The sequence below is a fragment of the Geospiza fortis genome, unplaced genomic scaffold, assembly GCF_000277835.1.
Source record: "Geospiza fortis unplaced genomic scaffold, GeoFor_1.0 scaffold1, whole genome shotgun sequence".
Classification (NCBI taxonomy): Eukaryota; Metazoa; Chordata; class Aves; order Passeriformes; family Thraupidae; genus Geospiza; species Geospiza fortis.
This window is the reverse complement of record NW_005054320.1, coordinates 943,553-961,000: the sequence shown is the minus strand read 5'-3', so window position 1 is coordinate 961,000 and position 17,448 is coordinate 943,553. Positions and strand designations below refer to the sequence as shown.

Sequence of the window (17,448 nt, the reverse complement as noted above, 5' to 3'; positions counted from 1 at the left end):
ATTTCATTAAAAATTAAAATTTGGAAAACAAAAAAAAAAATCATCATGTTTCATGCTTCAAGTCGTATTTTTTCACCTTCAAAATTTAATATAGGACAGAAAATCAAAAGTTCAAAAGCCTTATTTTCAATGAAAAACACAGTCTTTCAAAGGAAAGCTTGTCTTGATCTATTGCTATAGCCAGCAACTTGCAACAGAAAGCAGGAACATGTGTTCTTGTGCAGTACTTCAAAAGTAACCCTGAGTGCACTTCTAAGAATCATACCATGGACATTTGAGTCTGTGGAATGCATAATTGGCAGGTTTGTCAAAAAGCTGCTCATATTCCTTCAGGATTCTCTGTCAGAAAATTCCTCAGTGTGATCCTATTATAATATTTTCTTCCAGATTTTGCCTTTTTTTTTATGTCAGCCATCCCAAATATCAGAAATCTTTCAATTTATTTAGTAAAAAGACCACCAAAAATCACACACACTACGTGTGGTGTGTTTTGACTGGTGTTTTTATGTACTCATCCAGTCCAGCAACCAATTCCCATCTAGGCACAGTTGTAGGAGATTCAAATTGAATTTTCACTCTATAAATACAACATGCTATTCAAGAACAGATGAAGCTTTTTCTTCTTTCTGTAATTCTTTCAGTTGTACTCTTAAGGGCCTAATTCACTTAGTTCCAGTAGTGAGTTCAGAAACTTAAGTTTCAAGACTAATCTTACTGAGGTTCCCATTTGAATGAAGTTTAAGAAAAAAAAAAAAGGGATGTTTTAAATCTAGCCTTGCCTCATCATCCAGTATTCTAAAGATACTGACTTCAAAACTGAGAAAAGCATGGATGGACAAAATGAAAGAATGGTAGGACACCCCACTGAATTACTTCTGTCCTCGTGGAAGCTTTCTGAGTGAGCTGCAGTAGTAATGGGATGGTTTATTTGGTACCATTACATTAATAATCCATGCAGAGTACTTACATGTGTTCATTAATTTTCCACCATCCTCGCTCACAGCCTTTAATATTCTTCTCACTAATGGTATAGTTATGGAACTTCAGAGCTATACCAAGGCTCTTCTGTGGAGTCTGTTGTGAGCAAGAAAGATAGTGCAAGCAGTCTTCCTTTTCCTTTTGTGGGCATAGAACATAAAAATGTATAAACGTATTTCAGGAATTACCAAGCTTGGCATTGCCACACCCTGGGAGCTGTGCTGGCTTTACCAGCTCAACAGCCAGCACTTTACACATTTGCTAGCTATTCAGTCCTGAGTCTAGGCTCACCACAGCTGCAGGCTTTTTCCCCCTCTAGCCAATAGTCTTCTCATCTTTAGAGAGCCATTGGCCATAGAAAGCAGCTTTTGTATCAAGATCAAAGCACTCAAACACATCCAAATGTACTTGTGTAGGGACACAGAGCCCCAGAGGATTTTTATAATTAAGATACTGCCTGGAATACTTGTGTCACATTTGTAATGCAAGGAGTTACTTCTACCGCATTATTATAGTCTTCTGCTAGCACCTGTGCAGCCATGCATTCTTTTGTATTTTACAAAGCATTTTTAAACCCAGCAAAATCACTAGTGTTCATATTTAATTGGAAATTCCTTTCATAAAAAGGAACAGAACCTTTTTTTGCATGGCAAAGCAGTGTTCATTTAAAAACAAGGACTGATTCAGGGCAAAAAAACAGAAATGAAAATTTTTCTCCCTCTCTCTTGCAGAAAATATAACTTGGGAAATGAGCAAATTTTCGATATTGCATGAAAATACAACACTGAAAATGAAACTGGTTTGAGCAATAAACCTTTCTATCAGAAGCCCAGGGTGAACTGAAGACTGTAAATTTAGCCCCCCAAAAATCACCTCATCATTTTAGAAGAGGAGGAGGCTGTAGGCTAGCTGGACTTCATTTATATTGCTGTTATTCATTGTAGTCAGTCACTAGATTAACAAGTCATGAGTACCATAAGCAGAAAGATGGGTAAAAAGTGGATCTTATCATATCCATTGCTACATTCCATAGAGAGGAAAGCACTGAAGGGCAAAGCCTAAGTCAGAGACCTTATTTCAGCAGCACTAATAAGGAAATACTCATGTCAGAGAAAACAGAAGTACTTTAAAATAACATCAACTTTCAGCAATTTGCCTTCAGGAGAGTACATTAAATGATGCAGAAAAAGGATACCAAATTAAACAAACAGCACAGGATTGTGCTGATAGGACAGACCATTCTGAAGACAAATTAAATGTATTAGGCATATGAAAAGATACCAGAGAAGTGGCAGTAATAACTACGCTAGGTTTTTTGTACATCTCATTCAGATTTCTGGGGGTGGGAAGAGAGGAGTTAAAAACAGTCAAGTCTTACATTGCCTGCCATGAAGTAATTCTGCAGGCTTAAAATCAAAACTCTTAACTCTTCACCTTTGTAATAGGACAGCTTAGGTACTATGTTCTCTTCCTTAAAAACAAGTGCACAGAAAGAGAAAAAACTGATACAAAACACCTGAGCACAGCCAGCTATTCAGCAATACCATTTCTATAAACTACTGCATCTGTGAGGATGCAGGTTACTGCCAGTTCAATAACTTCTGCTTTACTTAAGCTCTATGTGGCCAAAACACACAGCAGTGCCTAAGAGAGAAAGAAAATGCTACCTGGAAGTTCCATGCACACAGGCATTTTGGAGGATAATAGCTTGGGTAATATGGACTTGTGATTCTCCCTTCATAGCCAGTTTCCTCTTTTGTCACTATTGCTTTTCCACACCCTAGGGAAAAAAATTAAAAAGAGGCAAAATTTGGCAAACCTTGATATACTTTCAGTAAAGCTATTCAGTGGGCTAAAGCATCTAAATTTATCAGAAGTCTGTCACTGCAAAGCTGGGCAGGTCAGGAATTATATTTAGCTGGATTCAAGTTGTAAAAAGAGACCCTTCTCAGTAATGCACACAGAAGACAAAGGCTGTAAAGATTCAGGGATGAGTGCTGGTCTCTGCAGGACCAGAAGAACACACTGTAAATCTATGTTATTTCACTGAATACAGTTTTGCAAACAAGAATACCAATACATCCACACTGCAGTACTACACAGGGACCTTGAGTCTTAGAAAGCAGCCAGTTAGAAGTGAAATGGACAACATACTTAACGAATCAGCCTCCAGGAAACCAAACTTTCTTGGATGACAGCTCAATGGATTTACAGAATTCATTAAAGACAAACTTGCACATGCAGAGAAACAAAGAAAACTTAGACTTGAACTTAAAGAAAACCAACCAACCCACAGCCCATGCAGAATAGAACTTGAAGTTAATTATTATGGAGAATTTATCATGTTTCTATGATAATATTTTAATGCTTAATTATTGTCAACATGAAAAGTATGCAGCATCTTTTTGAGCAGCTTGAATTTCCTTGCACTGAGTTGTGTGAGATTTTTCTTGGGCCACTAGCATGATATTCCTTGCACTATTTGTGATTATGATCTCAGCATTTCTTAAAGATTAAAGCAATAAAGTCATGAGCTTGATGCACAAATGTTACAGACTCTTTTGTATTCCTGAGGAGGCAGGGATTGATAGCAAATTCAGACAAAGCAACTGAAGTTTTGTTTTCTGAAAGCAGTTTTAGTGCTGTCATCGTTCCACTTTTAACATGGTCCCCGAGTCCCAAGGCAGAAGGGCGACCACTGCTACACCTGAAATAACAGCCCCATCTACTGGCACACTGCAGTCCTCGCCAACTGAATTCAGGGCTGCTTTCAGCCTCTTCAGACTTCACAACCAGTCTGATCGGATTACATTACTCAATAGCAGTAATGCAGAGAAGGTGAAGGGGAGACAGGCACTTGTAAAAAGGAGAAACTCAGATACAGGAATAATTTTCCCATAGTCAGAAACATAACAGACACTTCAGAAGAAGAAACAATATAATAAACACACTTCCAAACACAGACCAAACCTACTTTCTTGTGTAATGACCTCAAAATAGCCATGGAATTCCTTTTGCTCCTTTACTTGTGCTGCCTTAAATATTACCAGCATGAGATTATTTGTGGACACAAGTGACACCAATGAATCAGCTGGTTCACAGGCTCTGAGGGGGAAGAAAGAAGAGCAAATACATAATTAACACATTATTCTCACTCTATGCATAAATTTTCCACTGGTTCAGATCTTACCTACTTCAAAGTCCAGTCAAATCTCCATGCTCTTGAACAAAAATGTACCTGTTACAAGGGCAGTTTAAAACTCAGTACTGGAAATTCTTCTTACAAAAATCAAGGAAATGGCATGAAAATTAATATAGAATGTTTCAATCTATGAGATTATGACATCCAGCCTTCACTCCCAGTAAAAATGAATGAAGGAAAAATTAACAAAAAGCTGGAAGAAAAATCTTATTTTATTAGACCAACAGTTTTATCTTCTTATTGGAGAGTGGGAAAGACAAGAAAGTTATTCTTCAAGTCAGAAATTAAGAACCTAAGCAAATCAAGTAGTCTCATTAAAAAAAAATAATACTTTCCATATGCATTACCTAGCAGACATCTCAGTCCTCTACAGATACTAATATGTAAGTGAACACCATCCAAGTCAATTAGAGATACCGATTAGTACAGGACAGCTCTCAAAAAGGACTGAAAAGTCAATGCTCTGGTTTTGAGGCTTATCTACAGACCGAAGTGCCAGAGAAAAGGTTTCAGAGGTGGAAATGCTGAGCATTTGTCTACTTCATGGAGGTGGTGTTGTTTCCTTTTGACTTACAGGGTCCTATGGAATTAATTATCAGGGATTTTAAAGAAAAAGTTCCTAAACAAGCATAATGGATCATAAAAGAGAGAGAAGACCAAGAAAAAAAGTGGTAGTCCGCATCCCTCAACCCATCACAGCTTCAAGTCAAGATTTTCATAACTCTCTAAACAAACAGAGCAGATAAAAAAAGCACTGAACTAATGAGTGCCAGTTAGTGAAAATCACAAGACTTAGTTTCAGAACTTCAGTCTTTATCTGAAGAGCACTAATGTTAATACAGAATAGCTTGCTTAAGGGAGGAAATTTTGACATTCTCTTTCAGCCAGCATCTGTTTCCTGATAAGAAACAGAAACTTTTGCCCAGTAGTGTGCAAATTTTTCATAGTTCTGTAGCTAGGTGAATATGCACTCCAGTTGAAAAAAAAAAGAGAAAAAATTGAAGAAAATTTTCTCTTTTATTAGCAAGATAACTTATCCAAGAAATTTTAAGTTGTCAGGTGTTATGTGAGTAACACATGAAGATCAGAACAATTTTAACACAACCAAACTAACCAAAAAATGAAGATGATAGGTCTTCAGAAAAAGACCCCAAAAGTTGTCAATTAATTCTTAATAGAAATTTATACTCACCGGTAGAGTATCTTATCTTTGATTGGCAACAGAGAGTCATAAATGGTGAGCGAGTCAGTGATGCAGTTATCTGCTTCAATCTGAAGGGATACTATGGAAAGGCGGACAAGGTGGCCCACAGAGGCAATAAGCTTAAAATAGCAGATTGTTCCCTCTGAGGTAGCTTGAGTATCCAGAGGAAAGTGCTCATGTAGTTGGTCAGCATAGAGATCATACATGCAATTTGTTCCTGTGAAAATGTCACATTTTCAACACTAGACACAATCACTCCAAAACTCCTAAATCCACACAGCATTAAAACAAAAAACCCTAAAACTTGTGTTAAACTAAAGCAAATTATAAAGGCATATCTAACTTGGAAAACAAAGTAATAATAGAATTATAGAGTGGTTTGGGTTGTAAGAGATCATCTAGTTCCAAACTCTCTGCTATGACAGGCATACCTTCCACTCCAGCAGGTTGTCCAGACCCCCATCCAACCCAGCCTCAGACACATCCAAAAGGCTTCTACAGCTTTTCTGGACAACCACCCTTACAGTAAAGAATTTTTTCTTACCCTAAACCCGAACATCCTTTTTCAGGTTAAAGCCATTCCCCTTTGACCTTGTGAAGCCTCCCTTTCTAGCTGTCTGTGTCATTCACTACTTTCATCTTAGATAAAATTCTGTGGTCCAAGAACAGTCTATTTATAACAAGTACAGAGCACTAAAGCAGTGCCATTTTGTACAATTTGCAGTTAAAGTTCTGCAGAATCTCTGGAGGATAAATTACTTCATTCTTCACTGGGACACACTCATCTACTTTCAAAGCATAAACGTACTGCTTGCCCCTATGGACATTAGGATATTTAAAATACATTTTAAAAAATCAAAGGAAAAATGCAGTTGCATGTCTGTATGCCCCCAGCTTTTTTATTGATCAAATGTCAAGGTTCTCAGCACTTTATCATTACATGAGCTAGAGCTGCTAGCAACAAATTCAGATTCATCAAGTCCTTTAGTTTGGAAGGGATGCTAGGAGTTTTCTTGCTCAACATGCTGCTCAAAGCAGGATCAAAATGAATTCAGACGAGGACTTTGTTCTGCCCAGTCTTGAAAATTTTTGCAGTGCTAGAAATCACCATTAGAAATGGAAATACTGGAAACAAATGGAAACAATAGAAATAAAAATTATGCAACTTACCCTACATAATATTTATTAAAAAAAGGGTAAAAATTTGTGTCATAATTTAGACAAGGATAAGACAAATATTACCCTACTTGCATCCAGTTTTCCAATTAAGCTGGAATAACTGCAATTTCCAAATAAAATATACTGAGATCTTTATTTCAATTCAATATTGCAGTTAGCAGTCAGCAAAAAGCTTAGGGAATTTTTGTTTGGTAATGTCTAAAACTCTTAACATAGCTCTTTAAAAGGTGAGAAAGAAGAAAAATACAAATTAGGCAGAATAAGATCAAAAGTGAGTATTTGCCTTAATTTCTGCCTATTACAAACATAAGTCTCTCACATAGTTACCATCGTGGAACACCAGTTAAGAGTACTGTGAAAGTTTACTACCAATTGTTGACTCAAATTATATGTTGATCTTTTAACCAGTAGCTAATCAAGACAGGAAGTGGCAGGCTTTGTCCAACTTCCACTTCTAAATTACAATCTTGAAATTATGATTGAATGTAACATGAAACTAATGCTATGAATGTTTATGAACAATCTGTAAGGGTCACATTCCATTTAAATGAATTACAGCTAAAAGCTTTGTTTAAGTAATTGTTCTTCCTTCTTCCTTGTTCTTATCTCTTCACAACAACATTATTTTTATAATAGTTATTTGTGCTTATCTAGTCACCCTTAGCAGAGACAACTTTGATCATAATCTCTAAAATTATATGTAACTGCCATTATTTCTACTAAGTAATTAACAATGGGATGAGGTCGCTGCTGCTATGGGACACAGTCAAATTCAGAGCTGACTCTAGAACTACAAGTAGTTCAAGCATGCTGGCTTGAAACCAAAGGTGGATAAAGCCTTACCCAAGGAAACCCAGCACAACCAGATATTATGGCAATGAAAGAACTTCACATCAGCTTGATGTCTGCAAGTCCCTTCTCCAGCACCACTCTCGAAAAAATCTGCACTCCATTCTGTGCCTGAACCAAACACAGGGTTCATCTCCATACCCAAAGTTAACTCCATTGCTCTCAAAATACCGCCTGCCAATGCTCATTCATTTTGTGCTGCTGCATGTTCACTTTTACCTCTGCATCATATTCCATAGTCCTAAACAGACACAGCCAAAGAACCCCAGCAAATAAAATTGCACCAGTATAAGATTCTCATGCACTGTGACCATCCATGCTGTTTGTCCCCAGGAACTTCATTATATACCCACTCCACACTTCTCACAGATACCATCTGAAACCTGTGGGTGCCTATACAAAGTCTCTGAAAGATGTCTAGAATATGGCAGGTCATCCTTCTCCATTTGTGTAAAAGACACCATGTAAGTCCTACAAAGCCTTAGCAACAATATTTGTGTTGCGTTCTTCTTAATTTCTTCTGTTTAGGGGCTGAAATAAATTGGAACCAAGTTCCAACTGTGCTAACTTCTCCACCCTGGAACATGGAAATGGGAAATGAAATTGCTATGCAAGTAAACACTAATAGGTAAAACTCTTTATAGAAATAAAATGCACATTAATGAGATGTGATAGAAGCCAATATTGTTATGCTTTGCAGTTTAAATTGGGAGGCTTATAGAAATGAATGCTATAGCAAACTTGACTTGAGTTTTGAGAAATATAGGCTGTAAGCAATATAAACATTGGACCATGCTCTGTGACCTGAAGTCTGCCTGTGGACCTCAGAACTAGCAGAGCTTGACTTGGCTGCATAGCAAAAGTAGTTGGATTCCAAAAAAAATATGCAAACTAAAACCTTTACAAAGTAACAGAAGTGAAAAATCACAGGTAGAAGTGCAACCAAATGTTTCAGGAAAGAAAAACACAAACATGGAAAGCTATAAAGCCCTTGAAAAACCAAAAAATTTAGACTTCTCAAGATGAAAAGTCAGTCTGTGTCAAGTAGCAAGGGAGGCCAACACATCCCCAGCTGATTGATAACTGTTGGCCCAACAGAGTCTTAGCAGGTGTCTCCATCAGGGGTGCAGTACTATTGCTCAGCCTAGTAGCACCTTTTTTCTAGGTACCTACTCCATGTACTATTGAAGGTAGATGTACTGTACTTTTGACCTGCTTATTTAGTGTTTTGCACACTGAAAAAGAACCCTTCTGGGAGGTTTACAAAATGAATCCAAGCAGGTGTACAAACAGTGTCTCCCACAACCTTGGCAAAACTCAACTGCCTAAAGTAATTACTGTTAGGGAATTCATTCAAAAGAATAACTCACCATTAACCTTGGAGAAAAGGGAGTTAAGGTGGATAAAGAATGGACAAAAGCATGGACAACACATGCTCTTTTTCAGCATATTAAATTCATTACTGTCCAGTTAAGAAAAGGTTAATCTGCTGGTCAACACAATGAATAGCAAACACCTGATTTAGTTAGTTTCCTACTATGTCACCAGGTACATCTAAAAATTTACCAGGAAGATTAAAGGTAGATAGCTCCTATATTTGTTACATGCAAGATTCTTGGTCATCCTTTTAGTAAGTCAGGACTTAAATGCCAAGGCTGAATTTAGCCCTCTTAAATTAACACTGAACAGTATCTAAGTCCAAGTCATGGACTAAAAGCTTTGTTCTCCACCTGTCCTCTACAGGAAGCTGTCAAAACGGTGAATTACCTGTTCCCGTTGTTGACCAATAATCTGACCGAAGACCTGCTGCATAGAAAAAGAGTTGTGTGAGTCCTCTTGTTTGCCTGAAATCCAGAATTCAGGGTTTAATTCAATCACACCTCAGTCCTAACACTGAACACACAGGACAAAACCCTTTTCTCAGTGACAGGGGTTGCCCTAGCCCCCTTTATTTCTGAAAATTCTGCAAGCAGCTTTGGAGGTGAGGCAAGAAGATACTGCATGGCAATTAAGCAGTCAGTTGAAGGACTGAGACAGAGGTATCCTGGACATCATTTTCTGGCTGATGCCCTTAGAATGGAAAGTCATTAAACATTTTGTAGCTTAATACATTAAATATGCTTGAATCACAGGTTATGAGTTTGTTCCCCAGACAGGAATGGCACAAAAGTTATTTAACAAATGGGCACCTTTTATAATCTGTTCTTGAATCTTTAATAAAGGAGTGATAAGAGTCTCATTTTCAATGAAGTGATCCACCTTAACCCTTCATGTTTTTATGCTTTTAAAATCACAGACTAACCCAAATCTGCTTACAAAGATATCTATTTTACCTCCTGACTATGAACATAACCACTCCCAATACAGGAAGTTTTGCAATCACTGCTTAAAAGGACAGTTTGTACCTTGATTTGACCTCAAATCTCATTTTTATTTTTCTTCACACTATTTTCCTTCTATTACAATTTTAGTAATAGAAGCTAGAGATGTAGGATCAAGATTTTAGTTTATTTATAGAATTTTCTACTCCAAAGTAAAAATATTTGCTTAATGAAGTATTTCGTCAAGGATATGGATATGTTCTAGTACTAACCACTTAGGACAATGGAATCCATGTCGACTGCAAGGCCCTGAAGACTTCCCACCGAAGTCCGGTTGATGATACTTGTCTGAATGGAATCCTTTAAAATGGCAGCCACACAATCCTCACACAGCACTTGCCCCTTCGCCTGTGGTACCACAAATACGATCCAGAAATGAATAAGAAGGCCTCCATTGTTGTTGTTACTGAAATAAAGAGCTCAGGTTATCACCCTGTTGGAAGTCCTCTGAAGACTAGACTCTTAGCCCAAGCTTCTGAAGCATAAATTCAGAAATGCATGGCTCATTTCCATATTTTATGATTACTTTAACCCAGTGAATGTATATTTTACCCTTAAAAAACAAACAAACAAGACAAATCTCAAAACACCAAAACATGCTCTTCACATCCAGTTGGGAATATTCAGTAGGCTGATTTCCTGAGGGCTCCTAGATATGGAGATCTATGGTAATCACATTGTCTACACATGAATTAGAGCTAGACTATTTCCTAAAGATCAAACCAGAAATAGTAGAACAGAAACAGTACAATTATCATCTCCAGAAATGCAGAGCTCTGCAGTGGTATTTCACCCTGTACTGTGTGTTGCAGTATGTAGGAAATGATTCCTAGACTATTTAGGTAAGACATTAGAGGCCATGTATGATCACACTAATCTCTACCTCCTTTGTGGGGAGAAAAACCTTTAAATCAAACACAGCCCAAAAACCTCCAGCTTCTTAACCAAAACTATATTTGGTTCTGGATGATTGAAACTAACTAAACTTCCAACATTAGCTGCAAACATTAATATTAGAGTAAGAATACTTTATTGCATAGATTTCCTTCATCTTAAGTAGAAAATGCTTTTATTCCAGTAGCATTACTCACAAAATATGTGCGATTTAATCAATAACACAGAGTTGTGCTCCAACCGCATGTTTAAGTGGATAAACTTCTACATGAGCCAAAGGATTACCAAACCTCTTAATTGACATTGTTTCTGTTCATCTTGCATTGTATTTCTGGCAGACAAGGAACTGTTTATATGACTTTAGTTTGCCCTTACTTTTGTTAAGTGAATTGGTATAGGTTATAAACCTATTTTGCTATCAGTTCAAGTACATAGCAAAGACATTGCACTATAACTATTAAAAATGAGCTTGTTTTGTGCAAGAATCCTTGTGTCTCTGGGCTGTTGTATGGGTCCAATCCAGCTAGCTCAGACCCTAGCCCACATGGTCTTGCATGGACAGCAATAACAGACGAGAAGCGCTCTTCTGCACGTGGGACCGAGTGTCCTGTTTATTGGCTTGGGACGGGACACTACACCGGCCCAGAGGGAGAAAGAGGTGTAACCCCCCTGCAGTGGAGTTTTATACCCGAGGAGGGGGGCGGGGGAAAGAGAACCGCAGCCAATGGGATACCATTGGGGAGGGGCAAGGGGAGGGGTAACCAGGGAACAGACCACCAGGGTGTGTGGCAGGGGGGTGTATGAGGGATAGACTTGTGACAGGAGAGGGGGAATAACACTCTACATGACATACCATACTCAGTACGAAGTTCCCATCACCCAGTGCAAAACAACAACTAAATAAACTATTTAGTGCAATACAACAGTTTTGTGGGCTTATTACATTATCTATGGCCCAGTAGAAATGCAATTACTTTAACCACGGTTTTACCTGACTTCTGAGACAGTGGACTGCTTGTAAAATTTGGAGAAAGAAGAAGTTGTGTAAACCAAGTTTATCTGAAAGACAAAGTATAAAGATTTAGCATTCTGAAAACCAGTCACCCCTAGAGATGCTATATGCCTAGGCTTTTCTAGGAGCAACCTATTTTCCACCAAGATTATGCAACATGCACACACTTCCAGACATACATCAGCCAAGCCAGGCAGAAGAGGAGATGAACAGACCAGCTCTTCAATGCATCTGTAATAAATCCAGTATTCCCAGGAAACATCAAATCTTCTGCCTATGGCCAGCTGGTATACAATAATGCTCTTTCCATATAAATGAATTTTGACAGCAATGCACATCCTTCACCCAGAAAATCTCAACACAGAGAGCATCCCTATCCTGATGCTAAAACTTAAGGCCAAACTTCAAAAAATGTGCACACACTCACAACACTTTTTTTGGTGTTGTTACTAGGCGCAGTGAACAGCACATACCAGAGCTCTTCCCACAGAGTCATAGAAAGACTGAGATAGGAAAGGGCCTCTGGAGAGCATCTAGTCCAATCCCACTGCTCAAAGCAGGGTTGACTATACCACGTTGCTCAGGGCCATTGACTTTAAGAATGGAGATTCCACACCTTCCCTGGATGAGAACCCCAGTGCTTGATTCCCCTCACAGCTAAGGAATTTTGTTTTTTTAATGTGTCCATGGAATTTTTTGCACTATGATTCCTTTGTGTCTATTTTCTTCATCAACAGCTTAGTATTAATATATTTCTTTCCAATACACACAGTGTAAAACGTGGAGAAGCAAAATCTCTGCCTGTTCCCTGCCAAAGGACTGTCTTTGGGCAAAGCAAGCTCCTGATTCTCCCTGTTGCTGGGCTGTGATAATACTGATTTGACAATAACTTTCCTCTCCCCATCCTGTTCAAAGCCACAAGGTGGCATGTACCTCAAGCTGTTCGGACCTCATTCTGCTGCTTTATGATTAAAACTAATGTGCAAAGGACTATGACACAGAATATTGCAAACACTGTAAAAATCCCATCCATATTAACCCCTAACCTTCATCATTTGAAACAGGAAGTTTAAACAATAATTTTAAGGGCCTAAATAAGGTGGGTAGAGCTCAATTTTGCTCTAGATTAAGGTACAAGAGATTTGATGTATTACTGCTACTATCAAATGGAAAGAATCTATCTTGAGAGGTTTTTCTACCACCACTTGGGGTCTCTGGGCCAGAAGCCAGTAAAAAAAGGGTTTGGAGGAGAACAAACAAAATCCCAAATCCCCCACTTCCCTACTAACAATTTTAGTCAACAGTTAAGTTTGCCAGTTTCAGCAATGCAAAATCCATTGATGAGTTCAGGCAAAGCTCACAGATAAAAAATAAATTCCAAGTAATGTTCAAGTAGGAGGTGGTGACACTGGCAGCTCAACACCTTTTCCCTGTTGCCTCTCTCCACTATGTATGACATGGGCAGGACAAGAGCAAGATACAAGAAATACAGGACATTAGAGCTGCCCCATGGATAGCAGGGAAAGGTGATGCCCTGCACTGGTTATCTGAAAGAACTTCAACGATTAATATGCAGGACTTGGAAAGAGCTGGAAAACAGGAACATTAGTTCACATTATAAGGTGACAAAAACATAGTAATTATTTGTCGCAGACATCTTTTATGGAAAATCCTTTCCTTAGGATTTTTCCTCCTGAGAAGCTGAGAGGTCTCAGGAACAAAATGTAAACATTGATTATCTGCTGCTGTGGAATGCAATAGGTGGATTGGCCCATGTTGGATGTTTGTAAGTAATGGCCAATCACAGCCCAGCTGGCTCGGGCTCTCTGTCCAAGTCACAAGCCTTTGTTATCATTCCTTCCTATTCTATTCTTAGCTAGCCTTCTGATGAAATCCTTTCTTCTATTTTTTTAGTATAGTTTTAATGTAATATATATAATAAAATAATAAATCAAGCCTTCTGAAACATGGAGTCATATCCTCGTCTCTTCCCTCATCCAAGAACCCCTGTGAACACTGTCGCAATTACTGAAAAATTTCTTGGTTTCATCTACCTTTTTTAGTTGTTGTTGTTTTTGTTTGGCAGTTTTCATACAGTTGCTTGAATCCTTATGTGGATAGCACACCAGGCAAAAATGTATTTTTGCTGCCTACACCAAATGTCTTTAAAGTCAAATTCCCTTTTAACCAAGATTTCCCCCCACCCCTTTCTTCCCACTGTAGAGCAGCTATTGATCCAGAGTTCTATTTTTGCTTTCACTGATGCAAGGTATTTGGGAAGTATAATGATCTTTAGAATACCTAGTATTAGAAGGAAATGTAAATTTCCATCTGAAATATGTTTGTGATCCCTAGGGTAATTATGGATGTTTAAAGCAGAAGATACCAGTGTAAATGCAAAAAATTTTGAGATTTTGTCTGTTTGATGTTTCAAAGGTGGCAACTGAGTTTAAGGACTTTTGTAGAATTTTAGTCCCAGATCATAATTTATGGGTGAAAGTACGGAAAATTTTAAGTCAAATGTGAAAACCACACCCATTCAAAACTGTTTGCGATTAACAAGCTGAAAGCAGTCAGTTCCTTCATACCTCCAGACAGCCACCGCTTGCACCTAATCCTCCGAGGGGGAAGGGGTAGAAGAACACCACAGCAGCCTCAATGGCATCTAAACATCACTTGTCCACATCCCTGATCTTTTTTTGCTAACCAAGCAGCCCACCCATCTTACCACATGCTGTACAGTCTGTGCCATAGAGAGGAATTCCTTTGATTCTTTCTGCCTATATTCTGGAAGAAACTCTATGTTGGCAACACGAAACAGTCCAACAAAATACAATACGTCTTTGTTTTCTGCCTGAACTGCAAGAAACAAAGAAGACAGTTAGCCTTTTTTTAATAACAATGAAGGTTTTTTATTAAATTCTAAACCAAATTAATCTATTTGGCCTAATCAACTTTGTAGTTTGAAGCAACTACCCAAACAACACTACACTTTTATAGCCAAACTGTTCTAGATATGTACCAAATTATGGTTAATGAGCTCCTGTTACCTACACACAAGATACCACCATACAAACAAGCCAGCATAACTGAAGGTGGTATCAACATCCAGATTCTGGAGCATCCCTAAGGTATCTTAGGCAGTATTAGTATCAGGGGCCTAAAGAGGAAAACATAGCTTTTAATGCTTAATTACACACATATTTATTTTACTCCCCTTTTACTTCCTTAAATCCATTCTGAAAAAGAATGTACTTATCTGAACTTCGGAAGGCCAAGAAACACAATGGAAGGCAAAATTTCTGAGGAATCAAGCTCATAAAAACCTGTCAGGTCTGTGCAAATCAGCTCACACATTAAAACGGTTTTCATACTCCTGAAATAAAGTCACGCTCCCTAAAGCCAGCTGTTCCTATTACATTTAAGTCTTAGCAAAGATAAAAGTTTTTCAGACCCCATTTTAAAATTTCCACGTTTACTTTAGAAACAGCCTTCAGGACAACTGAGATCCTAAAGTCATCTGAAAGTACTATTGGTAATAATGATATATGGAGTTGCATGAACTTTCAGCAACTCACCAATGAAGAGCCACAGTAATGTCCATGTTACAACTCCTAAAATGAATAGAATGAGGGTAAAGAGAATTATTTTGTTTTGAAAATTCCATAGCAACTTATCTTTTTTCTTCAATTTGTCATGCTTTTTCCTTGCCAGAATCCTCTTTGCCAACTTGTCTTCTGCAGATACCATTTGGACTGAAATGTTGGCTGCCTAAAATAAGGTGAAAGACAACAGAAATTGTGGAATGTATCTAGCGGGAATTTACTGATCAACAAGTCTCAACCAATTTGTTCCTCAGAGAAAAGTCTCCACTTCCTTCAGGCTGTGGAGCAGTGGCTATGGACAGACTCTTCCTGCATATCTGGCTCCCTCTGAGAAGTTACCTCCAGTGAATAGGAGAGCACAGCACAGTCTTGCTGAGATGGGACCTGCACAAAATCATCACCTGGATATCCAAATGCTTGACAGTTTATTTTGAACTACAGTCTCAAATTTTCTAAGCTGGATCCAAAATATGTCCTGATCATCTCATCTAGGTACAAAAGAATACATGACCATTTCTACATTTGCAGGAGTAGTTTCCGCTTCCTATAAGGTATCTACATCTTGTCTGATCTGGAAAGCCCATTTGTTTCAGACACCACCACCATGCCTCAGGCATTTTCTTCTGCAAAAGATAATCAACACATTTAAGCAGACAAAAAATGTTTATCAGTTGCTGTAGGCACAGCAAGAGCTGCCTGAAAAGTCTCTTGCACTTCATAAAAGTCTGTCTTTAGGGTATCTCCTGTCACAGTCAAATGGTTTGTTGTGAGATCAGCTAGAGTTAAATCACATTTCTCAAGTCAATTCATTGTCTTATCTCTTCAGAGTTTAGCTGGCAAATTCCTGGACCACTCAGAGTATTACTGACCACGTGTACTAGATATGAATACTGTCTTGGCTGTTACACCCAGCTGCACCAGAATAAAATTACAAGAAAAATCAAAAACCAAAACCCCCACAACAAAACCCCAACAAAGCAAAACCCACCACGCATTTCCTCCTTACAGAAAAATTATAGCATAAGTTAGATAATATTGCTATATAAACAAGGAACATTCACGAAAAATACTCTAAAAACATGTTGATGCCAGTGAGAGGGAAGCTCTCAAGGAGTGGCTTTAGGTAGCTGTGGCTTGTCCATGACTGGAGGTGTTGACAAATACCAGTCAGCAATCAGCAGCAAGGGTTTCAGTGCATAGTCTTTTATAAAGCACAAAACAGTCTTAGACAAAATGACGTGGCTCAGGAGCTCATATATATGAAGATTAAACTGAACTTCATCAAGATGAAGACCAAAACAAATAGGCTTTTTCCCTTGGTTTTGGAACAGCTAGATTCATTTTAACGGCATCTTCAAAGTGTGTCTCCCTTGCCTCACAGCTGAATTTATGCCACTCAGAGGCCTCTCTAAGTGGTACATAATTTCTAAGCAGTGCAAATCAAAAAGCTCTGACAATGACCCGGTCTATGACCATAACTGGTCTATGATTTGCTCAAGATGCTGACAGCCTCACTCTGAGGGACAAACTGCTGTTTTATCACCTATCTCCTTCTCTGCTTACACAAAAATACACTGAGGAATTCACACTCACTCTAGAAGATACACACTGCCCCTGTCTTTGGCATATCTAGCTGTTCCCTGTGCTCAATAGGCCTCTGCAGAGCTACAGCAGGTAGATGATGAGGAGAAAGTATGCAACAAGATGCTCACCTATTTACCAGCATTGCATTGTTTGAAGCCTCTCAGAAGGTACCCTGCAAAGAGTGTGTGATCTGTTGTTGACTAAAATGTTTGGACACAACTGTAATTTTTCATCCATACTAATTATATTACACTTGATCAGAAAGAAGACCATGAAAGTCAGGAAACAACCAGTTGAGAATTTCACTCTTCAGTTTTCAGTGTGGGATGCCAAATTTAATACAGTGGCTACAAAAACTCTGTGCTGATGCAGCTTGACACACAGGAAATGACAAGCACAACTGCCAGCAATTTGCAAAAGGGGTTGTGAAATAACCTACAATAAATGCTTCTTTCCTTTTGCTCAACAGTAGGAGATGCCCATCTGTGTTTTGGGCCAATCAGGATAAGAGAGATGTTGATTATCCAGGGTGATTCCAGGGGAAGATAACAGAGGTAGGG

General features: G+C 38.4%; 1 protein-coding gene across 1 annotated transcript in view; it reads right to left on the bottom strand.

Annotated features, from left to right (window-relative positions):
- TMPRSS7 (transmembrane serine protease 7) overlaps positions 1-17,448 on the bottom strand; it is a 32,152-nt gene that overhangs the window by 12,721 nt on the left and 1,983 nt on the right. Inside the window, 9 exon segments of the mRNA XM_005420520.1 lie at positions 968-1,074; positions 2,646-2,758; positions 3,953-4,083; positions 5,373-5,601; positions 9,180-9,218; positions 10,006-10,199; positions 11,679-11,746; positions 14,428-14,558; positions 15,278-15,466. Of these exon segments, the coding sequence (XP_005420577.1) occupies positions 968-1,074; positions 2,646-2,758; positions 3,953-4,083; positions 5,373-5,601; positions 9,180-9,218; positions 10,006-10,199; positions 11,679-11,746; positions 14,428-14,558; positions 15,278-15,466 (1,201 nt within the window).